The 23,535-nt window shown below is 43.2% G+C and overlaps 4 protein-coding genes across 8 annotated transcripts in view; 2 read left to right on the top strand and 2 right to left on the bottom strand.

Moving 5' to 3' along the window:
- The window catches only part of LOC121178115 (histone deacetylase 4-like), a 47,305-nt gene extending 46,759 nt beyond the window's left edge, over positions 1-546 (bottom strand). The window contains exon 1 of one of the 2 annotated variants that reach the window (XM_041032637.1): positions 407-546. The gene's annotated coding sequence lies outside the window, so the exon portion shown is untranslated. The remainder of the gene's footprint in view (positions 1-406) is intronic. The other variant, XM_041032638.1, reaches the window with a different exon arrangement.
- A 6,813-nt stretch (positions 547-7,359) lies between these two features.
- Positions 7,360-11,289, top strand: LOC121177628 (angio-associated, migratory cell protein). The gene is made up of 11 exons (XM_041031903.1): positions 7,360-7,681; positions 7,916-8,062; positions 8,154-8,273; positions 8,402-8,541; positions 8,953-9,097; positions 9,266-9,349; positions 9,449-9,564; positions 9,702-9,796; positions 9,970-10,060; positions 10,488-10,642; positions 10,756-11,289. The coding sequence occupies exons 1-11, from the start codon at positions 7,591-7,593 to the stop codon at positions 10,829-10,831; spliced, it is 1,260 nt and encodes a 419-aa protein (XP_040887837.1). The 5' UTR covers positions 7,360-7,590; the 3' UTR covers positions 10,832-11,289.
- A 1,390-nt stretch (positions 11,290-12,679) lies between these two features.
- LOC121178050 (intermediate filament protein ON3-like) lies at positions 12,680-23,428 on the bottom strand. 3 transcript variants are annotated; one of them, XR_005893449.1, is made up of 10 exons: positions 23,201-23,428; positions 21,861-22,069; positions 21,703-21,763; positions 21,512-21,607; positions 21,220-21,384; positions 20,925-21,050; positions 20,612-20,832; positions 20,463-20,488; positions 19,149-19,913; positions 12,680-12,690 (listed from the first exon to the last, which is right to left on the bottom strand). XR_005893449.1 is itself a non-coding variant. In XM_041032545.1 (9 exons), exons 1-9 carry the CDS (start codon positions 23,357-23,359, stop codon positions 19,732-19,734), a joined length of 1,245 nt encoding a protein of 414 aa, XP_040888479.1. In that variant the 5' UTR covers positions 23,360-23,428; the 3' UTR covers positions 18,926-19,731. The 3 variants fall into 3 exon arrangements, 2 of the variants coding, with proteins under 2 accessions (XP_040888479.1, XP_040888480.1); XM_041032545.1 differs by lacking the exon at positions 12,680-12,690 and having other exon boundaries at positions 18,926-19,913; XM_041032546.1 differs by lacking the exon at positions 12,680-12,690 and having other exon boundaries at positions 19,775-19,959.
- gpbar1 (G protein-coupled bile acid receptor 1) lies at positions 14,636-17,603 on the top strand. 2 transcript variants are annotated; one of them, XM_041032548.1, is made up of 2 exons: positions 14,636-14,849; positions 16,219-17,603. In XM_041032548.1, the coding sequence occupies exon 2, from the start codon at positions 16,287-16,289 to the stop codon at positions 17,301-17,303; it is 1,017 nt and encodes a 338-aa protein (XP_040888482.1). In that variant the 5' UTR covers positions 14,636-14,849; positions 16,219-16,286; the 3' UTR covers positions 17,304-17,603. The 2 variants fall into 2 exon arrangements, with proteins under 2 accessions (XP_040888482.1, XP_040888481.1); XM_041032547.1 differs by lacking the exon at positions 14,636-14,849 and adding an exon at positions 15,582-15,740.
- Positions 23,429-23,535: the final 107 nt, after the last annotated feature.

The raw sequence follows: 23,535 nt of genomic DNA, 5'->3' as shown, positions 1-23,535 counted from the left end.
TATGTGGCATTAAAGCCTTAGGATCGGCCGTGCACTAAAAATAGCTCAGCAACAATCGGCATAATAAACATCGCCTGTCCATTCCCCCCTCATTGCCTGCACTCTTCCCGCCCGCTACAGTGCAATAAAGCGTATGGAATTTTTTTTTTTTTTTTTTTTTTTTTTTGCTGAATGGTTTTAAGATGTGAGATCAGTCCTACCGGGTTCAGATGGGATTCGGGTTCAGAAGTTAAAAACCCATCATAATAACCGGGAAGCCGAAGCGGAGCAGAGTGGAAACTTCAGCCGGACATTGTTTTGATGAATCCTGTCTGTGCATCGCATCCCTGCCTGAATATCAACATCAAAGCGGCGCAGCTCGGCTACACATTCATCCCGAGAGGACGCGAACGCACCAACAGCTCACCTACACGGGCCAGGAGGAGGCCAGCCGTCCCAACATGTGTCCCACCGGGCTTTTATTCCTCTCCCATGTTAGACTCCGGGCTTTTTTTTTTCCTCAGCGCAAGTGGGGGACGAAAAAAAATCATCTCCTGACAGATTCCGCCATACTGGATTTTTGTTACAGCCCCAGCGTCACATGGAGCGCCCCTGCATTTACCAGAGGCGGGGTTAGTCTGATGAAAATGTGATGATCTGCGAGTGTACCAGTGGGAAATGTGTGCATATGTGGAGGGCTGGATGAAAGGTTGTGATTATGGCTGTGTCATTAATAAGGAGAGGAAAAAAAAAAGTCTCTGGGCGTGTCCTGCATTGTAAGAAATATTACTGTAATGTTCCATCATGCAGTTCACGAGCGTCTGATGCTGTAGTTCTTTATTTTTCTAATAACTTCATCCTAATTAATGGTGCTTTACATCTGCGGTGCACAATAATGTTCTTTTATTGTATTGTCTCATAGTGCGAGTTAAATTTGGCCTACTTTATTGTATTTTATCTTAAAATAATCCTACTATCCACATTAGGGTTTATTTTGTGTCAGTATTTATAACTTTATACCAACTTTTGGTGTTTTTATCCTTAATAACATCCCTCTGATATATTTACACCAATGCTTAGTGTGTCTGCATTACTCAGAAGTTTGTAGAGTAACCTTTTAATAATCTTTTCACTTCATAATCTAATCTTTTACAGTTGACCTGTGTATTTCAGTGGTGCGTTTCAAATAACCTTATCCTAATTTATGACAGGTTTATCTGCTGGGGTGTTGTTACAATGCCAGAATTTACGGCTGTTCTTTGTGCCTTAAAACTCATGATTGTATCAGTTTCATCCATCGATACTATAAACAAGTTTTTTTAAAAAACAGATATTCATCTATATATGTGAATTTTTTAAAGTCAATGAAAACAAAGGCTGAGGGCAGAGAGAAAGAGCAAATCAGGCACAACAACAAAATAATTATGTCATTAATCAATAAAATAAACATTTTGCACATTTCACACTGTGTTAGTGCAGCACTTGTGTTGTGATTATCAGTGACAGGAAGCAGCTTGCTGCCTGAGATCTGTTGCAGCATTACTAATCTTCCTTCCATTATTCAACATTTTCCATAACCAGTCGTGGCAAAATGAAACAAACGTTTTTATCCAATTCTTGCTCATTGCAACATGAAACGCCTTCCCCGCTGCCTCCTCTAATCCAATATGCTTTTATTTCCATTACTTTATATTTGATTTTGCATCTCGGCAGCCACCCACAGGCAAAACTGCAGCACCGCCGCCTGGTTTAGCTGACTTGATTACTGTAATATGCTAACCAGCTTCTATAGAGGCTACACCTGCAGTGAAGAAAGTGTTATTTTTCACCAAGTGCAGGTAAACTACACAGCTCTTCTATGAAGTTACACTCTCTGGTTCCTCTCATACCGCCCCAGGCTCCTCTGACGGCTCAGAGAAGTTCACAGTGAAATTTTTGAAAGATTAGATTCAACACACCGAGGAGCAGAAGCTGCTGAAACATGACTGAAGTTCACCACTGCCCAGATTTATGCCAGGCTGCTGTTCAGCAAAGGAAAGGAAGCTCTGACAATCAGCATTACATCAACTCTCACATTTAAATTTCCTCAGACACCCAAATATAAGTTTGTCATCAGCATCATGTGGGATATTTTTGATAGATGAAGGGAAAATATTACTTTCACCCTTTATTCATGACATGTAGCTAATTTAATTCACTATTTAAAGTATCTGCTTTGTGAAGGTTAACACCATCTTTTCACCAACCCTCCTCCTCTACCAGGAGATCAGAGGTCAGGGTACACTAGCAATTCTTCATCTTGCTCAAGGGCACTTCAGCAGGGCAGATGCTTAACCACTCTCATGAGCGCTGACCTTCCCTCTGTATCACCACCATCATTAACGTCACCTCTTTTTTTTTTTTTCCAACTATTTTTAACTTTGTGCTGCTCGGCTACAACTTGCATGCACTTATTAATCAAGGTCCCTCCTCTTTTGGAGTACAAGGGAAGCCAGTTGGGACAGCCGTATCCATAGCAACAGAGAATTATAATTTCTGTGGATGAGCTACGGAGCATCGTTACGTAAGGTGGTCTGTCTTGGAGGCATCTCTGATGTTGTTGTGCTTGAGTAAGCTCTTTAGGGATAAAACCTCAGAGCTGTATAACTGCAGACCTTCCTCCTTTGTATTTGCTGTAAATGAATGCAGACATAAAATACATTTCTGAGGGGACACGGGCTCCCTTTAAATTCACTCTGTTTACATGCTGAACCACATTCATTCTGTTAATTTCATCACTGCCCAAACCCTCAAAGCAAATAATCTCTACCTTAGAAAAAAGTTCCTCTGCCAAAAATACTAAAACTAAGACTGTAACTAAATACAAACTAAAGCTAAACTACCAAACCAAAAAAGGAATCATCAGAGTTACTGAGACATGTTACTCAAAACTACAAATGCAAACCTCATGTTTGCCCAAGAGAAAAAGCCAGTGTATCACCAAAGTTTCAGTCCATCCAGTAGATGTAGAGATATTTCAGTCTACACCACAGTGTTGGACTGCGCTACCAGGGCTAAAGGAATAAAGAACTACATCATTTTTTTGTTGAAAGGTTATGAAAGATGCATTAACCTGAAAACTTATGTTAACTATCTTTGCAGATAAGCTGCAAACTGATAAATACCAAACAATTCTCTCATCGCTTTCACAAAGACATTTACGTCACCGTCTCACAGAGTTTCTACTTCTGCTGTCAGGGAGCACAAATTGCTCTTGGACATCTGCATCTGTATTGTTTGTCTATGGGCTCCTGCTGACGCAGACATGCATAAAACACTCAAATGTGTATGTGAGCGTGTGTATGTGTGAGTGAGTGTGTCCAGAGCAGTGATGTCAAAGCAGGGATTAGATTGGCTTATATTGCCCAGAGCAGCACATTTGCAATTCAGTGAACATCACACTCGGGTTGCCAAATCGCTGATTATGTTAGTTTAACTATTTTGCATCCAGGGGAGTAACTATCACCTCGTTCCATTTCAGGCTTATATCCAGCCTGGGTTTCTATGAGTCCTCTTATTTGAAGCATGATGCCTTTAAAAGCATCTGTACCAAAGTACCTTACATGGTTCTGGCTAAAAACACAGATCCTGAGTAATGATGTTCCAAAAATACACCATGTTTTTGGCCAGCGGCTGGAAGAGGAGCAGCAATCAGGCTCGAAAGTCAACAGGCGAGCGTGTAGGGCCTGTCCAAAGTACCGTTCAGCTACCACAGCAGACACATCACACACAGGCTGTGGACCAGACCACTTGCAATACACACACAACTGGCTGTTAGTGGTTTGAGAAGGGAAGCCGTCGTCTCACCCAGCACGGTCCCACATGAGTCAGGCGCAGTGTGCAGACAAAGCAGGCAGACCTCAGCGTCATAAAGAAACATTTCTAAACATCTCACAGAGCATCTGACAGCATGTGATGGGAAGGTGCAATAACAGCCCCCAACATAAATCGATGGGACTGTGTGAATGAAGCCCTTTTCCTGAATGTTAGCTTGCTTTCATTTAAAAATGAGACATTAAATCTTTCCAGGATGCCGTGAAACTGGAGTGTTTAAGAGAGAAAGGAGAGCAGAAAGGAGCCATAAAGAGTTCTTGTTAAAAAGCAGCAGAGTCAAGGCTTCTTACAGTCGAGCCAGTTAGTCTAAAACTTTCCATCAAAGCCTCGCTGAGCTGCATGGAGTAATTACCTCTCACACTGCAACAGCTCCCAGGCCTTATTACTGATACTGTTTGTGTGTGCGTGCATGAGTGTGTAAAGGTGCATGTACTGCACACACACACACACACACACACACAAAGTAGATGAATATGCCTCCATGTCCTGGACAGGCAGAGCGTGTGTTTTCTATGTGTGTGTGCCTATAAAGTAACAGCACCCCAGAGCGTCCTGCTTTTCAGACATAAACCAGCTTGCAGGAGCGATAAACCGAGAAATGTTGTTATGACGGGTCGCCCCTGGTCTCTGCTGTCCTGATGACGGCAGAGAGAAGCCCACCCAATGTGCTGCTCCAGAGCATCTGGGTAAAAATAGGCGGATTCAGAAGACTAAGACAAAACCATGCTAGAAAGCACTCGGAGCAAGAAAACCTCCACCAGTGCTCAACAATCCTCCAGCATGCTGCTACACCCAAAGGCATCATTTCAAAATGTAGGTTAGCAAGCATTTGTTTATGTTTGTATTTTATAATCATATCATATGTTTTTTTTAATGTTAAAGCTTAATCTGAAAATGAACTAAGTAGTACTTCCTACCACTGCTGGTGTTAAATTCTGGAAAGTTCATTCACACCTGCTCATCCAGACAATCTGTGCACTAAATCTTATGGAAAACCTGCTCATAACCTCACAAGATTTTCTAAGAACAGAGGAAAGCACAAAGTGAATAACTTCCTTTCTGCCATGACTGATGTTTCATTGCATTTCCTGGGGACTAGAATCACAAGCTGAGGGAGGTCAAACCAGCTCACGGTCTCTGTTACATATGGTTTTTCCTGTTTGTCAGGACCAGAGACTGTAGATGCAGTCTATGATCCTGACTAGGATTAAACCACCTTTTCATTCATTATTCAGTCATGTTGTCAATCTCTGATGTGACCAGTCAGTTTTTATTTTTATTTCTGGAGACATTTTCTGGATTTTATTTATGGACCATGCTGCCTTAAGGAGCTGCTAAGCCTACAAGAATTTCCTAAGTCTGGGTTTTAATGGAGACTTTGAGTGTCTCATGATGCTCTAACTGCTGTTTCAAAGGCCTTTTCTGAGGAAAACAGTGACTGCTTGCCATGTTTTGGTATGAAAATGAATTAATTTAAATACATGGGAAAATATCAGCAGCTTTGGATCAGTATTTGTATCATTCTTCAAAATCAACTGCAACCCACTGTAGTAAAAATGTCCCAAAACATGATTAATATGCACAAATTAATCCGACAATGTTAGAGACTTTTAACTTATGTGGATAGGATAGTTGAATGAAGCCCTTTGCTGGAACAACGGCCAAAAAAAAAACGATGAACTGCACAAATGGATTGATGAAATAAAGCGCCTCTAACCAGCGTCGTAACTAATGTCATCTAACTTTCCAGTGTTAAAGTTCAAGAGCCTCTTCCAGCGTTACTCATAACCGAACGGAGAGTTTATAAATCTCTCACTCACTGCAGATTTAAAATGTCTAAATAACGTACACCCTGATGTTTCCACATCTCACCACATCATGAGATGGTTGTATTTTTCCAGGGAAGGTTTGAAATGGAGGGCCCCGGCAGCCAGTAAAACTTATTTGGGCATGCAGTCTGTGAGCCCTGCCAGCAGCATATAGCAAGAGACATAAAACCCCAACCAAAAAACCTGAAGTAGACAAACTGTGTTAAGTGTTCATAAAATATCTCTGGCCAGGGAATGTTTGACGGAGGGGTAAAGAAAGAAAAGAGAGCTACTTTTAAAATGGAGCCCTGCTTTGCTTATGTTATGTTATCCCAGTGATTTACTGCAGTCTAATGAACATATATAAATATGAACAACTGTGTATAAACTGTCAGATCTGTACCTTTTCCTCTCATTTCCCCTGCACACGGAGGTCATAGGTCAGGCTCAGCATCCCTGGAATGACAGAGATTCATTGATTATTGTATAGTTTGCTCAAGGACACTTCAGCAAGGAGGATACCTGTTGGTCGAAACACGAAGAATTGAAAGTTGGCTCTTTCATTCTTGACTTAAACAAAAATAGATAGACCAAAATTCCATTAAAATAAAGTACAGCACTAGAAAATATACCACGAGCTGTGTATGAAATCTCTCTGTACTTGCTACAGTGGCCTCAATAATCCCCACAATGGAATGAAAATGGAAAATGTCAGTAGCATACACAGTATTTTAAGTTTAAAATACCACAGTGTGTTGCTTCACCTTCGCCCCTACAATAACAGACGTGTAAATTACAGTTTCGTGACACTACACCCATCAGTGGGTGAAGCAGAATGACGGTGATTCATTCAAGTGTCTGAGCTGATTCAATTTACTGCTCACTACAGAGAACCGAGCATGAGTGTTAATCATTTAGGGAATGAATGAGTGAAAGGGAATGATTTCAAACAGCTGTTCTAATACGACAGAGCAGAACATAATCGCTTTGTAAGAGAGGGGAATGATCACAATCAGACAGAAAGGAACATATCGCAGTCACACAATGAGGAACTCTTCACGATTATATTTTAAGAGAGAGTAAGTGGCCAAGACATTTTTGCACATGCAAGGACTTTTGCTTCCTGGTGAAAATACCATAATAAAACAGCACAAAAAAAATCTGTGTGATGCTGCTGATTGCTCTTTTTTCTGCCATGACGCCATGAGGAGAACACTTACACACTGGGAGACAACAAAATAAAGTAAGTGGTAAATGATGCTTCTTTCCCATTAACTGAAGAGCAAATATAATATAATATTCAATGTAATTCAATGCAAATATTCAATAGTTACTGCTATAATAATAACAGCAGTGGGATGTAATTAAGGACACTTACTCAAGTATTGTACTTAAGTACAGTTTTGAAGTACTTGTACTTTGCTTGCATATTTCCGTGATGTTACTATATTTTTTATCTTCTACTATTTCAGGGGAAAATATTTTACTTTTCACGCTGCATCTGTTTGACACCTTTTGTTTCTTTGCCGATTAATATAAACTATGATCAACGAATAAATTATAATGTGTTATTATGGACTAAGCAGGTAGTTTTACATAGCTTTCCAATGACTGTTTGTATGAGAGCGCCATCCTGTGGACACAAAGGTAAACAACGCCGAGGGCGGGGCCACGTTTGTGTCGTCATTATCATGCGCCTGTCTCTACAGCCGCCGCAACATGTGAGGAAAACTTGGGGAGTCGGTTATTTTGACGTCTGCCCACTGTTTACGTTCAATCACACAACACTGAATGAGCGAAAGTTTAACGGTTTGCTCACGTTTCGACTCTTTGAGTGGCTGAAAGCGTGGTCGCCTAAAGTCGGGTTAGCTAGCTCCGCTCGCACGGTCACTGTTTCGGTTGGTTCACTAGCTCGCAGCCCGCTAACAGCATGGACAACACGGAGGAAAATGGGATTGAGCTCCACGGAGATGAGGAAATTATTGAGGTGATCGACCTGAACGAAGCCGAGCCTGGTCCTGGTGGGTAGAAAAAAAAACAGCGCACAACTCCTCCGGTTACATTTGGCAATGTTTACCTGTGACAGCCATGTGTTTTTGGTAACAGAAGACAGAAAAGATTCACTGAACTAATAACTCAGAGAAGTTTAGGGGCGTAGCTGAGGACTTGAAGAGCCCCTGTAATCACCTTCCATCCATTCTTGATTAAATTTCTCTCTCTCTCTCTCTCTCTCTCTCTCTCTCTGTCTCTCTAAGATGATTTGGCTGAAGACTTGGAGGATGTTGACTTTGAAGATCCTGGAAACGCAGATGTTGATGACAACGAGGGCTGGGAGACAGAGGACGAGATGGAAGCTGAGGCGGGGCAGGATGACAGCGAGCTCACTTTCTCCAAGCACACCAGTAAAAATCCTGTGTCCGGTTTGTGCTGCTGCTTGTCGACACATTTTCAGTCTGTCAGAGGTTTGATTTGTTCTCCCCTTCCTCTGTCCAGGATCAGTGTTTTGCGTCAGTTTGGATCCTGTGACAAACAGCTTGGCTGTAACAGGCGGGGAGGATGATAAGGCCTACGTTTGGAGGGTGAGCGACGGCGAGGTTCTGCTGGAGTGCACGGGTGAGTGTTAATGGCAGACTGAAGACTGCGTTTACACAAAGTGTGTGTGGATCAAGGCTTTGACCATCACAACTTGTAAAAGCCCATGTTGACATATTTAGTTGAATTATGACGTTTGTTTTCCACAGGTCACAGAGACTCTGTGACGTGTGCCGTGTTCAGTCACGACTCCTCGCTGGTGGCAACCGGGGACATGAGCGGCGTGATTAAAGTCTGGAAAGTGGAAACCAAAGAGGAGATCTGGTCCTTCGAAGTGGCAGATCTGGAGGTAAAAGGCTTCAGCACAGAGAATGTGTGTGTTTGAGAGTCTAATCCAAAAACACGGCATGAGCCTGAGTGTGTGTTTGTGTGTCTGTTTGTGTGTCTGTTTAGTTTGTGTGCATCTGTAAGCACTTGTGTGAGGCCTTTTATTGGGGCTGAAGGAATTTATGAGGAAATAAGAGAGGATGACCGCTCAGGCTAAGAATTTGTGGTTTGGTGGTGGGAGTGAGTGATCAGACATTCTCCCCTCGCTTCAGCCATGACTGCTGAGTTGCCATTTAGCAAGGCACACAACCCATAATAATTACAAGATCTGCTCATTTGCTACTGGTAGAAAATTGCAGTGGAAATTAGAGGGATGTAATCTGTGTGTAGAGTAGCTGTTACTTTGCGGTCGTCTGCCCTGCTTCCTCCTCAGTGGCTGGAGTGGCATCCCTGCGCCCCGGTGCTGCTGGCGGGAACAGACGACGGCAGCGTGTGGATGTGGAAGATCCCAGCAGGAGACTGTAAAACCTTCCAGAGTCCTGCGTGCCAGGCCACCAGCGGCAAAGTCCTGCCTGATGGTGAGAGATGAGAAAACAAGGCACAAAGTCACCGGGATATTTATTTAACAGTACATTTAAAAGCCATTTCGCCAGCCTGGGCCTGTATTTATCAAGTCCAGAGTAATGTGTGATATGTAGATATATGTTTTATATGTTTGTATATTTGCAATTTTTTTTGGTGCACAGGTAAACGGGCTGTGGTGGGTTACGAGGATGGGACAGTACGTGTGTGGGATTTGAAGCAGGGCAACGCCATCCACGTTGTTAAAGGTGAGTCTGGTCATTAGTCCTGATTTGTATATGTTGATTAACACTTTGAACACACATCTCTAAGTTGTGGAAACGTTTGGTCTTGCGTCCTTTTGACAGGACCGGAGGGACACCAGGGAGCACTGACCTGCCTGGCGTGCAACAAGGACGGCTCTCTGGTGCTGACGGGGTCGGTGGACGGCTGTGCCAAGCTCATCAACACCACCACGGGCAAGGTGGGTGCCACAGCCACACACGATAGGTAGTCTGGAAAGGAAAGATTTGAAAAACATTATCCTGTTGGTTTTTGTTTTCTTTTTGAGATGAAAGTTTTCATCAGCTTCTAATATCCTCTGTGTTGTTGTGTGTGAAGGTGGTTGGAGCATTCTCTGCGGAGGGAGGCAAAGCAAAAGGAACGAAGGACGAGGAAGACGCCAACTCTGTGGAATCTGTGGGATTCTGCAACATGTGCGTTGTAAAGCAGTGTAAACTAATTGAAAGTCAGCAGATACCTGATGTAACTGCGTAAAGTAGACCTGCACCACAGGCTGTCGCCCCTTCTGCGTTCTTTAGGAAAGCAGAAAGACTTTCGCAGCTCTGCTTCAGTTCCTGAAATATTTCCTGTCTCTCGTCCTGTCCAGCCTGCCTCTCATAGCTGTGGCGTACCTAGACGGGACTCTGGCCATATACGACCTCTCAACACAGGTCCTGAGGCACAGGTGCCAGCATGAGGTAACCAGCAGCAGAAAGAGGGAGCGTGTGTGTGCTTGTGTGTTTAGTTTAAACATACCGCCATTCATTCTGACTTGTCTTAACTCTATATACTGTGTGGAGGCTCTGCAGTTACATCACAGATCTCCTAGCAACCGCCTCTGGCGCTGTCAGGGAGGTCCAGCTGAGCTGATGACACTTGTTTGCAGATAGTGTCTTAACGTATACACACAGACACCTCAGAGAGGACGTCCAATTAAGGAACTAAGTTCCACACTAATGGACAGTGGGACAAGTTTCCATCAGCTCTAAACTATTTCTGTTTTTATCTCACATTTTAAATGAGAAATAAAGAAAACCTATTCAAGTTCAGTGACTGTCAGCAAACCAGATGTGATGATTAACCAGATGTGATGATCACCTGACACTCCTCTCTGTGTCCCTCCAGGCTGGCATCGTTCACCTGAAGTGGGAAGAGTCTTCTTCTGTGGTGTCCACCTGCAGTTTAGACGGAGCTCTGCGCTTATGGGACGCTCGTTCTGGCAACATGTTGTCCGAGTACCGCGGCCACACCGCAGAGATCCTGGACTTCACCATAAACAGGTAGGGCTCCGTTAGAACAGGTGCTCATTACCTGCCCTGTTTCACAGAGATCGAGCAGCACGGTGGCAGGGATTGCAGGCTTTGCTCAAGGTCTCTGTCCATCTGTCCTTCAGGGAAGCGTCTCTCGCAGTGACCGCCTCAGGAGACAACCAGGTGAAAGTCTTCTGCCTCCAGAGACCTGACCGGTAAAGCCAGCTGGAAGAAAAAGGACAAGAAGGAGGAGATCCTTTAAGTGGTGCTTAATTGGCAGATGTTTGAGCAAATTTAAGTACATCTAAAGTACCTGAGAGAAAAGGAGCCTGTGATCTGGTTTGAATGACAGAGAGCAGATCTTCTTGTCTACACAGTACACTGTTTCTGTATGAGACTAAACAAAGTGGTGTCCTGGCGTTGACATCCAGCTTAATGTTCTTTCCTCTAATATGTTTTAGAGATAAAAAATTTCCTTTGGTCTTGATGATTATTTTTTTTTTCCATAATTGGATTTTTTTGTTTCCTACATTTCCTCCACAAGTTCCAGTGTTTCCTGTGGAGGGTGTGTGTGTGGTCTTCCAGCTCTCAGACAGATTGCTCAGCCAGGAATTATCTCACCATAATTTCTAATGTAAAGTTCAGTGTAAATACAAAATAATAAATAATATACCTCCTTCTGGGTAACGTAAAATTCATTTTCAACCAAGGCCTGTGTCTGTGACTAATGTTCTTCTTAAAACACTTAAATCTGCATCCGAGAATTGTTTGTGTAATGAGTTTAGCTCATACACACAGAGAAAAATTTGCGGATCATTGTGACTCGTGGAAAAAAAATGCAACCCACTTGTTTAGACTATCCTTTGATTCAGATCCGTTTTTATCTGTTTTATCAGATATGAGTAAAGAGATGAGATGAGTCGGTTTGGAGATGACAGGTGAGTAGATCTTCCCAAAACCACAGCGCAGATGTGATTAAAGGTAGAACATTGTGACTGCGGGGGCGGTGACGTGACAAATATCTGTTTCGTGTGGGTAGTAAGCTCAACTTTAAAATGGATTGATCCTATTTAAGATTCTGTTTTCTGTGAAACAGAAGTAGGTCTGACCGGCACCAGGTCCTCCCACGGGACCCATATTTTTACCATGATCAAGAAAACAACCGTCTGATCTGTCCTCTGCCCTGTTTTACTCCCAGATTCTGAGATGTTTATTCTAATGTAAAATACATATACAATGGTATTTAACTGGTTTTTATGGTATTATTGAGAAAATAAAGCCATCATGACTTTTACTGCTCTGATTCAAACTTTACAGTCCAGTGTACGATCACTCGTATTAATGGACATGAGATTCAGGGATGAGCAGTCAGAGCTTTGCTTACTCAGACCCTGACAAAGACCAGACAGAAAGGAAACTTCCTGCATTTCGGTCTAACGTATGGCTTCTGAGCACCACAGCAGCACGAGTTTCAAGCCCAAAGCCTCCTCTGTTACTCTGGCCCGTAAGCTCTATTGTTGCTCCTCTGTTATTTTCTTCTGTCCTGTGGTTCCTCTCCTCTCGACTGCCCGTCACAATGAGGAAAAACAACTGTCCGTTGGTATCCTGTGCACAAGAGCCTCTTCCTTGTACCTGGATTCTCAGCTCACGCAGTCATTGTGTGCGTCTGATGGTGCACATGCATAACTCACTCGCACGGACAGGCAGTAAAACACTTGCACGCACAAACATGGCTGTGCATTTCTTAAAGGCATTGTTGTTGTTTAGTGTTACTGCCAGTGTTACTTCACACTGGCATTTTAACTGGGTGATTCTACTGTCGGATTATTCTACACTTTACTGACCCTGGTACGCAGTCTATGTTTGGGAGCAAATACACTGCATGATACAGCAGCACTGTTTCACACAGCTCGACTGGAGCTCACCTATAAAGCGGGGGAAAATAACACCTGTCAAGTGCGGCGCACAGTAGCAGCAGGATATTTTCCTCATCTGTCACAGCACCGTGTTTGGCCTCAAAGGTCAGCCTGTGTGGAGACAAAGGCTAGGAGTGGCCCACAGGAGAATCGCCTTTACACCTCAACGGGGCTAAAGCCCTGATCTATTAAACTGCAGCTGTTATTCTCTGCGGCCGCCGAAGCGACAACAGATGCCGAACAAACCGGCTGAGCAGAGAGAGACAGGTGCTGCTGCCAAGGTAAACATGTCTGGAGGAAGAGGAGGCAAGTGACAAACCCATTAACAATACATCTGTTTCACAAAAAACGGAGTGAGGGAAAAACATTTTGTACAGCAGTTTTAGTTGAAACCATTTCAGAGATGTGTTGATTTGACTGTACAAGCTTTTTCGAGGATGGAGTTTGGATGTAGGGCGAGAGGTGCTGCTGAATTATACTGTATTATACAGATATCGTCTGTTATTTAGTCTAAAGTTTCTAAAATCTCACCTATTTGTGTTCCAGGACACGTCCAGCATCTTCTGGACCAAAGAGCTGGAGCCAACACTACCTTGACTAGATAATATTAACTAAGCTAACATTAGTTTTGAGCTCCTTTGCCAGCTGAAGTCTGTAGATGACTCTGTGAACCTTTAATTAATCATATTACATTCCATTTTTCCATTGTGTATAAAAATAAACCAGATTAGTTCACTGATTTACTGTTGTGAGGGACCCGGTGTTCCAGGAAAGCCAAGATGCTCCATCTCCTCCTTTGTAATGTGAAGATGTTGTGGTTTCATGTCCAGCTTGTCCTCCCTGTGTAGTGTCTTTCCAGACGCTCTCAGGCTCAGGAACGTTTCTGTTTAAAACCATTATCTGACTGGAGCCTGTCCATCTCTGCCAGCACCAGCTCTGCTCCAAACTATCAGTGAAGGAGTCTTCCGTGTTTGGCTAACAAAACAGGTCACCACCGGCCCTCCATCCAACGCTGTGTTTAAATATGAGACGCGCATGACAGCTGTTATGAAATTAGACGTACACACATATTGTGTGTATATGTTCAGGGCAGTAAGGGGCCAAATAAAAGGAGCAAATACATCTCAGGATTTGTTTTAACCTACATCGGGTAACGTATGGCCGAGACACACTTTACAGGGAGTGTCAGGTACGTTTGATCAGGCTAATTACTAAAATTTGTCAAGTCTCTAAAAAAATGAATAAATGTATGATTTACATAGAAGGAGGCTCTAAAAATCTGTGGGTGGCAGATTTTAAAGCTGAGTGATTTTAGGACTGAAAGCAGCAATAAAAACAGCAGCTCGGCTTTTATTGTATTTGTTAATTGTATTTTATTCCTGAAAGGGCTTCGGGTTTTGTATGACCATAAAGCCAGGGCCAAGAGCTGCCGATTCTTCTCTGCTAATTTCCAGTGAACTGCTGAGACAGTAAATCCCACTGCACCTTCTATTCCTACTCTGTCAGATCATAAGCTTTTCGGAGGATTGAGAGACGTTTATATTGTTAAACTCTTTTGTGGCTTGTAAATGTGCAGCGATGCTGAAAATATAAAAAGTTGAACTGATTTTTCCTTCTTTCTGTTTGGTCATTTCTTGATTCTCTAACTGAGCTTTTAGTTGAAGACCATAAATTTCTCTGATACATGTAACACGTGTCAGGGGGCCATGATGGAGGGTGTGAAGACAAACCACATGCCGTACCTCCTGATGTTACGCTGGAATGTTCTTATCATTTTCAGGCTGCGGTGATAACGGCCTTCCATCCTCTTCCATTCATGGACGTGCACTTCAGTCCTGGAGAGCGGTGAATATCTGCAAGGGGCCGATGGATATGAGAGGGAGCAAAAGAACAGTGCAAAAAAAAACAAGTTAGTAGGTCAAGGGTTAGTGGACACTGCTGCCTCATCCCCAGCATGACCAGCAAACTCCCCCCACCTCAGGAAAAGACAGACATACAGTATAACTGGTGCCTCCTCTTCCCTCCTCCTCCTCCTCCTCCTTCAGTATGCACTTCCCCTTTAAAGTATCTGAGAGGAACAGTACACTCACTCACTCACTCTCTGTCCCTCTCTGCTGGGGCTCAGTGGACTAAAAGGATTTTAAAGGATAAAAGAAGCTCCTGCAGTTTATGGTGGAGGCTGCACCTTGTTAGTGTGTCTGGCCGTGGACATGACATGCAGGGGAACAGGCTTGAAGTTGTCAGGAGAGTGATAAGAAACTTTAATTTATCTGAATTTCCTTTGGCGAAGGATCCATGTCTGGACTGTTTATCCCCAAAAGGTAAAAATATCTTTATTTATATTTTGTTTAAACTGCAGCCAATTTGTTTCTGTTCATTCACATGTTAAGACCCTTTAAAAACAGTACTCGCTGAAACTGTCAGAGGACTTTGATGCCATAAAACTTCATTAAACTTGTTCGTTTGCAAATCGGCGTGTTTTTACATATATATGGACACTGCACATACTGACGTGTTGCACTGTTTATTTTTAATGGTAATTATTACATATAATGTGCATCTTCATTTTAAAATGACTGCTGCACCGCTGCAGACAACACCCCTGTTTTAAAGAGTTATGATAGACATTTACTATGAAGACGGGAGACATAATAAAGCTTGATCATAAAGCATATGGACATAAAAAGTGTAATATATAGGTGTGGTGTGAGAATCTGTGAACATTTTCCACCTGACTATAAACTGCTATAACCAGTGTTAAATTATCCTCAGGACATGTATCACTTTCTAAAATATCACAGACACAAAGGCAGGTGAAACCCCAGAGTCCCAGCTGATGAATTATTGAACGACAGCAGCCTCACATCCATTAACATGCGCTCGCAGCTGTCACCGGACAAAAGGGTTAAATCTGTTTCCGTGGTGAAGACGAGACTGAAAGAAACGCCGCAGCTGTAGCTGCTGATGTTGTGTTTGTCTTTGCTGGCTGCCTCATCGTCTGCCCTGCAACTTCCTCTGTTATACAGCGAACAGAAAGTATGCAGCAATACAGATGGATGTGATTATGAAAGGCTGTTTAACATTCTGTATCATTCATGTTGAGAGTTTGACAGAGAAAACCAAGGAAACAGATTCATTTTCAGGGAAAACAACCTTGAACAGAGGGATTTCTAAATAAGAAAAGCTACACTTCTGGTGCTGCTACCTTTAAGGTCAGAGTCTATTTAAAGTTCTGCAGCTAATGAATATGTGGATTTGTAGCTCGACTTCCTTCCTCTCTGCCTCCATTTTTTATAAGTTGAAAAAGTTTGTTTGTTTGTTTGTTTTCAGGTGACATAATGTTTTGTATGAATATTTTGTGTTGTTTCTAGGAGTGGATGTTTTTGTGTGCGTGTGTGTGTGTGTGGTGCACTGTTACCTGCTCAGTCTTCACTGTCCTTGTCCTGCTGTCCTCCTGGTTTGGTTTGACATCCACAGTGGGTTTCTGATAATCCACCTCTGCTGCATTTCCTCTGCAAGGATTCAAGGACTGTTTAAGCTCACTGAGCAGTAACATCAAACCCGAAGTTCACTGAAAAAGCAGCAGCTCTCATTTGCATTGATATGCTACAGGTGGCTCTCAGAAACCAAACTAACCTTTACACGTTCGTTTTTAACCACTTCCAGCCCTCACAGTTCCACTCTCTGCAGGGTAGCTGCACCTTGATGGGAGTGGAGTCGGGCTGCAGGTTGGAGGAAGTCTCCAGGTCTCACCTACCATGGACTACAACGACTCCCACGCCCTTCTCTCCGGGGAGCAGCTCATTTACGCCATCACCGTGCCGCTGTCGACCTCCATCATCCTGGCCAACCTGGTCATCATCCTGGGCATCGCCTGGAACCGGCAGCTCCACAACACGCCCAACTACTTCTTCCTCAGCCTGCTGGTGGCTGACCTGTGCACCGGCGTGGCGCTGCCCTTCATCCCGCTGATGGGCCTGAACCGGGAGCTAAGTTTCAGCTCCTGTCTGGTGGCTCACATTTTCCCAAACTTCCTGTTCTTGGCGTTCCTCTTCAACCTGGTCATGGTCCACTACGAGCGCTACATCTGCATCGTGGACCCGCTGCATTACAACAACCTGTGGATGCATCGAAGTTTCCCTCTGGCGCTGCTGGTGGTGTGGCTGCCTCCGCTCCTGTACGCGTGTCTCCCGGCCTTTGGGTGGAGCAACTGGACAGGACCAGACTGGAACAGCTGCAGCCAAAAGCTGGCTCCGCTCTCAGGCTGTTCACCTAATGGAACCACCTGCTGCTCATATCGCCGGGTGTTCCCTAACGCGTTCATCTACCTGGAGGTGTATGGACTCGTCCTGCCTGCTATTCTAACCATCGCCGGCATGACTGGCCGGGTTCTGTGGATCACCCGAGGCCAGCTGAGGGACATCTGCCGTCTCCACCGTTCGGTGGAGCGGGGAAGTCAGGCCTCAGACCGGGAGCAGAGGCTGAACCTGCGCTACACTCGCTGTGTCGTGGCCGTGTCGCTGACCTTCCTCGCATGCTGGGTCCCCTACCTCATCTACATGCACGTCTGCATCGCATTCCTCATCAGTGACACCAAGTGGAGCTCCACCACTCACATCGTGCTGTCCTGCACCGGTATCGGGAGCATGGCTGTGGTGCCGCTGGTGCTCGGCCTCGCCAACAGGCAGTACACAGAACCGGCTTACAAACTCCTCCAGAAGCTCAGAGACAGGTGGAGGAGAAGGATGCAGGGATCAGAGGAGGTGGCGGTCTGAGGAACCGCTGACGGATCTGGATATTTAATGAGGATGGACTGCATGCAGACCCAACAGGAGCAGACCCTGCTTCAGAACAGAAAAACACGTTTGCATTGATTCTTTCACAGCTTCTGTATCAGTGTTCTTTATAAAGACATTTGTGTCTGTAGTTGTGCTGAAGGTTTACTCTCAAGTGTTCATACTGAAGATGACAGTATGAGACATAAGTGAAAAGATGTCTCAAACTAGACTAAAAGCCCCATTCAGATTTTTGTCACAGGATTAACACCTCAGGGGGAAGGTGGGGGATAAATTATTCATCATTTTAATCACTGTGGAATTATACAGGATGTGGTGTGTAATGGACTTTCTGCAGGACACGTCAAAAGAGAATATTAAAATGATATTTTATATTACCAAAGCCCATTTCATGAGCTTTTACACGGTCATGTTTCCACACAGGTCCGTATGTTGGTGTGAACATGTTTCCATCTATCGGACTGATAAAGGGACTGATGCAGAACAAGAAGCGAATCAAATGTGAAAGCTGAAAATGTAAATTCTCACTCTGATAACATCACAGGTTAAATAAAACTGGCCTCTCCATCTGTCACCCCCCTGCCTGCAATGTTTACTCCTACATCCCTCCCCAGTGTTTATCTATATACTGGTATGCAAGCTGAAGAGGGGAGAGGGATGCATCCACAGTCCGTAATACATCTACAAGACATGAGATTAGACCTTCAGCAGGAACACGCCCGAGAGAGACGTGAAATGAAAACCATGTTTGCATTTGATTCACACAGTAATGAGTTCCAAGTTTCTGCCATATTCAGATGAAACGTTACAGGAATGTAAAAGCCTGTAAACGCACGATACAATAAGACAACAAGTTTTATTTGCTGTAAAGATCCATTCAGGGGAAATTAGTTTTTTTTATTTGTGACTTTAATAAACACAGAATACGCGTCATGCTATTTGTTTCTCCAAACAAAATGTGGTTTTAAATGTGTGCTTACTGCGTGTGGGTGGGAGAGAGACAGCCAGCAAATGAGCCGAGGAGGAAAAGCAGACTTTAATCAAATTAAAGGCCAAACAAGGTCTGAACTGTTGTGGGACATTAGAGGATATGTGATATCATTGTGGGGTCAGGGTACACAGGGTTCACTGTCTGTATGTCCTTTGTTTGTGTTGCCTTGCTAAACCGTGTTCCAGTATGTTTTCCACATCCGAATATCGTGTACACATGTGTCAGGAAGACAGAGAAGAACCGGGAGAAGAGGAGGAGGAAGGAAAAAAACGTAGACAGGTCCAGACTGTCGGGCTTCAGCTCCTCTTCTAATAACTGACTTCTATCTGCATCAGACTCAAACACACTGTGTCAAACTGTCTGGATTCAGCACAGGGAAGTAATAGCTGGGGATTTTGGGAAATATTATTATTAAAAGGTGATTTTGAACAGGATTAGATCAGTGTCAGGTTTCCCCTGTTTACAGGCTTTATGCTGAGTTCAGATTTACTTTACAGATGTGAGTGGTTTCAATCTCTTGTCTAACTTTTGGCAAGAAAACAAACAAGAGTATTTCCCAAAACATTGAACTCTGTGTGTTGTTCGAAAGAAAAAGAGAGCAGACATCACATTGCTTTATTTATCAGCTTTATTCCACTGCAAATACTTGTCACCCTGACAACCCTGTAATGTCTTCTGATGTCCCGATGACTGCTCTGACATGTGTGAGGTACAAATGAAGTTGCAGGTACATGTGAGAGAAAGAGAACAATTCCAAAGTTCAGGCAGTTTCATAAAGATGCAGCACCACAGACACACAGACAGGAAAGTATAAGAAAAGTCATTTTAAGCACGCTGTCGCTACCCGAGAGCCACGCTTGCTTCCCTTTAATGTGACCTCTTGTGATTCTAGGAAACTTTATCTTTGTGTATTTCCTTCCTGACATTAACCAGATGTGGACCAACAGAACAGAAACACTCCTTCAACCACCTGCTCGATCTCATAAGGTCCTTATTTATCGTTCACTTCACAAAGAAACCTTTACACTGTCAGCTGGGTGGTTTCCTGCTTCACAAAGACTAAATCTTATTCCCATTTAGCTCACAAGTGTTTGAGAGAAAGAGCAACAAGAAAGCAGAGAAATACACTGACGTACCAGGAAAACCACAAGATAAGAAAACCTTTTGGAAAACACTGCTCAACGTAAACACAATGTCTAAAAACGTTCAACCTGCCAAGAAGCTATTGTTGGACTGTTCACTCTGCCAGAAGCACACAAAGACAAGAGATTAATTATTGCATTAAAAGTAAGTTTCATAATGATTCTCAAAACGTTTAATCTGTTTAACTTAATTTAACTTAACTTGAAGATTTAAAATTCACATTTTGCGGTTATACTGTAATGCTGCAGACGGAGGAGTGGTGCTCAGTCCCGGTCAATCCTCAGTGTAATGGGAGCTTTCGGAAACGACTCTGCCTGCCTCCACTTCCACCCGGATCAGCAGGCGTTTCTTGGAGGCGGGGCTCGCTGCCGGGATAATGGTTGTTGCTGGGACAACGGGGGGTTCTGGGGCGCGTGGCTTCTCTGGCAGGTGTTGCTGCAGTGGCAGGTGAACGTCTGCATGCAAGTAAGGACTTGGATTGGTTGGTTTGTTTTTAGAAATCTGAGCGAAAGAGAGGTTTGATTTTAGTGGGACACAAAACATGAATCAATCATGAGAATTCTCTTATGTATGAAATAGATGCAGGTTTTGTTTTTGTAACTGTGTCCATTTTCTGTTTTTATTTTCAATTAAATTTTTTAACATACATATGAATCTTTGTCTTTCTTCCTTTCCATTTTTCTTGTCTACTTCCCCTTTAGCAGCTACAGCATATTATTTTTATTTTTTTCTCATGAAGTATGGGATTATTTCAATTCTCTTCATTTAACTGCTCAGGAGTGGTAGACATGCAACTGGTGATGAAGCTGTGAAGACTGTTTTAGCTCACTTAGAATATTTAACATAACTTCATGACTTTTATATTTATAGAAAATAAGATAAAGAAAAATACACCAACACACGACAAAATAACCCAGAAATGCCACGTAAGTAAAATATTTTTAGAGTTTTTAGGGATGATGATTTTAGAAAAAGTTAAAAACAAACAAACAAACAGTTCTCACCTGTGTGACGCATGAGGTCTTTCATCCTTCAGAGATGGAGCAGAGACAATTGTTAGTGCAAGACTGAATAATCACAGCAACATGAGTAAATACTCTGAATAAAGGCTTATGGATGTTGATCTTATCATCTGCCCCCACTGCTCACATACCTCTCCTCCTCGCCCTCCAGCAGCTTGCGGTAGGTGTGGATCTCGATGTCCAAGGCCAGCTTCAGGTTCATCAGCTCTTGGTGTTCGCGGATCTGTCCGGCCAAGTCCTGCTTGGCCCGCTTCAAAGCCTCCTCCAGCTGGGCGATGTCCACCCGGGCCTTCTCCAGGTTGTTGTCGCCTTCTGTCCTGGTGTCGCTGATCTCCTTCTTCAGAGAATCTTCCTGCAGAGAAAAAACAGAGAGAAGAAGAGAGGATCAGAGGCTGGCTGGATGGAAAGGACTGAAATCTGAGTGTGTTTCTGTGTGATCCTAACCTTCCTTATGAAAGCATCCAGGTCCCCATTGAGCCTCTGGAGGAGGCGAAGCATGTCTGAGATCTCCCTCTTTACATCACGCGCCTCCTGCTCACGTTGTCCAGCATTTAAGGCCAAGGCATCTATCTGAACGTGGGGAAAATGTGAATATTTTATATAGTGTTAAGGTTGGCACCTCAAATACTTCAAAAGCACCCAAATGTAATTACTGTTATTTTAGAGAGATGCTTTAACAGCTGTTTTAATGTGATATCTACAGAAGAAGAGCCACGTGTTTTGGTGGAATCCTCCTCACCTTCCTCTGGTTCCACTGCTCGGCTTCCTCCCGGGTGCGGGCAGCCATGTCGGCGTACTGATTCTTGACGCTCTCGATGATCGTGTCCATGTCCAGAGAGCGTTTGCTGCTGTCAGGTAAGATCACCGTCCTGTTCTGGACCTGCGACTCCAGCTCCTTGAGCTCCTGCAGGGGGCAGACATGTGCACTGTGTATTCAGCAGGTAGCTTTCTGGTTATTGGTTCTTTATTTTCCTTCTCAATGTATTTTTTCAGAGAATGAAACACTGAAAATAAAATTAAACCATCATTACCTCATCAAAGCCGACCCGGAGGAAATCCAGCTTTCCCATCAGGTCCTCCAGCTCCAGAGCCAGATTTACCGCCTCTAAGTGACCTTCATCCACATCCTGTTACACACACACACACACAAAACAATGTGAGTGAGTTTAGTGAGTTTTCACTGTTTCTGAGCGGATGAATGAATGAACAGCGTGCACTTTACCTTTTTGGTGACGATAAATTCATTTTCCACGTCAGCTTTCTTTTGCATCTCGTCCTCGTACCTGAGACCAGTTAAAATAAAGATTAATTTGTGCTGATAATGACATTATTTTTATTTAAAGACATTCGGTCAGACCAGCTCCTCTGTGACCTGCTCACCTGCTCTTGGTGTCATCCACCTCCTCCTGGTTCCTGAGCAGCTCAGCTTTCAGCTTTTCCTGGTCGAGGAGCAAGTTTTCAATCTGCTGCTCCAGCTCGTTCTCCAGCTGCTTCACGAGTTCGTCGATCTTGCCCTTGTAGTCCTCCTGCTCCTTGAGGATCTTCAGTTTCGTGTCCAGCTTCCTGTTCTCGTCCTCCAGGTTTTTCACCTGAGACAGAGACAGACAAAGGCTGCAGTTAAAAACAGTCCCATTATGCCATAAATCTGAGGAATGTCGTATCTGAGTTTGTGCTGCGGCTGCACGCTAAGTTATTATTATGTGGTTCATGTTGATAATGACAGGTGAGGATGTTTTGCACACTCCAAACATGTATGTGCAGTCTGTTATCATGTTTGCTTTGGAAATGGAATAAAGGTGTTCAATCTACACATCACATGTATGTAGTTCTGTTTCTGTTTAACTTAAGGGTCTTACACACCTCAAACCTCAGGTTTTCACATTTTCCACAAGGTGGCACCCTACATGTACCTCCAGCATTCTTCACAGGAAGCGGAGCTTAGAAAAGGAGCCACTTTTCATGGCCTGAGGTCACAGAATTGATTTCGGCGGACAGAGGCTGGTTTAAGTGACGCTCCAGGATCAGAAACGGGTTTCACCTGTTTCAGCTTGGTATTACTTTGAACTTAAACTGAATATTGATAAGATCTGCTTTTAATGACTGTTTGTGAAATTTTGCACTGGTTCAAATGAATGAATGAAAAAGTAATTTAATAAACAATAAACTAAAACTACAAAGTGAAAGAAAAAATAATAATTATGAGAAATGCATGAGGCTGCATTCAATAAATAGATCTTCTTTTTAATTATAGCTTACTAAACATCAACAAACAAACAGAGAAAGGGAGAACTATATATATATTTATATACACATAAATATGTTCAGCATACGTACATGTATGCTGAACATATATACACGTATGTTCAGCCTTTATTTTTCCGTTTTTTTAATCGTTTTTTTCCCTTATAAATAAAGTGGCTTTTGTGATGTCTTACCTGTTTTTAGTAATATTATTATTGTTGTTTTTATTTTATATTATTGTTGGATATTTTATTCATTTTCTTACTTTTGTATTAATTTAAATTGAGGTATTTTCATCTGCAGTTCTGAAACGTTTTAATCCAGGTTTACTATAAAGCTCGTTATGGTTTTTTTTTTTAAAAAGTGCTGTATAAATAAAGTTCTTTCTTTCTTTCTTTCTTTCTTTATTTATTTATTATGTGACTTTTAACTAATTTAACCAGACACCTGCAGAAAGAATAATACTGTGGTTTACGAACCTTGTCAATCAACTTGACGAACTTGTCATTGAGTCCAACCATGTCGTCCTTCTCCCTGGATTTGCCCGAGGAATCGATTTTGTTGGTCGGGTAGCTTTTGGCCGGTCCCGTGCTGCCGGGGGAGTAGGTCTGGCTGCTGTAATCTCTTGGTTTGGACATATTGAAGCTTGTAACGGCGACAAGACGTTCAGAAGCTGGACAGGTGAGCGGCGAATGCGCCTCCAGCTCTCCAGATCACCTGCTTTTAAGGCAGACAAGGACCACCCATCACCTCTCCAAAACTCTGCATGCGTCCAATCAAAAGCGGACAGGTAGAATATGACAGTGAGAAAAAT

The sequence above is a fragment of the Toxotes jaculatrix genome, chromosome 24 (genome assembly GCF_017976425.1).
Source record: "Toxotes jaculatrix isolate fToxJac2 chromosome 24, fToxJac2.pri, whole genome shotgun sequence".
NCBI classification, from domain to species: domain Eukaryota; kingdom Metazoa; phylum Chordata; class Actinopteri; family Toxotidae; genus Toxotes; species Toxotes jaculatrix.
The sequence above is the reverse complement of the archived record's forward strand: the minus strand, read 5'-3'. Positions and strand labels throughout refer to the sequence as shown.

Coding starts and splice junctions, on each gene's coding strand:
- gpbar1 (XM_041032548.1), top strand. CDS start 16,287: ATGGACTACAACGACTCCCACGCCCTTCTCTCCGGGGAGCAGCTCATT.
- LOC121178050 (XM_041032545.1), bottom strand. CDS start 23,359: ATGTCCAAACCAAGAGATTACAGCAGCCAGACCTACTCCCCCGGCAGC. Junction 21,764..21,860: donor GTGGATGACACCAAGAGCAG/GTGAGCAGGTCA, acceptor AACTGGTCTCAG/GTACGAGGACGAGATGCAAA. Junction 21,385..21,511: donor TCCGGGTCGGCTTTGATGAG/GTAATGATGGTT, acceptor TGCCCCCTGCAG/GAGCTCAAGGAGCTGGAGTC.
- LOC121177628 (XM_041031903.1), top strand. CDS start 7,591: ATGGACAACACGGAGGAAAATGGGATTGAGCTCCACGGAGATGAGGAA. Junction 7,682..7,915: donor CGAAGCCGAGCCTGGTCCTG/GTGGGTAGAAAA, acceptor TGTCTCTCTAAG/ATGATTTGGCTGAAGACTTG. Junction 8,542..8,952: donor TCGAAGTGGCAGATCTGGAG/GTAAAAGGCTTC, acceptor CTTCCTCCTCAG/TGGCTGGAGTGGCATCCCTG.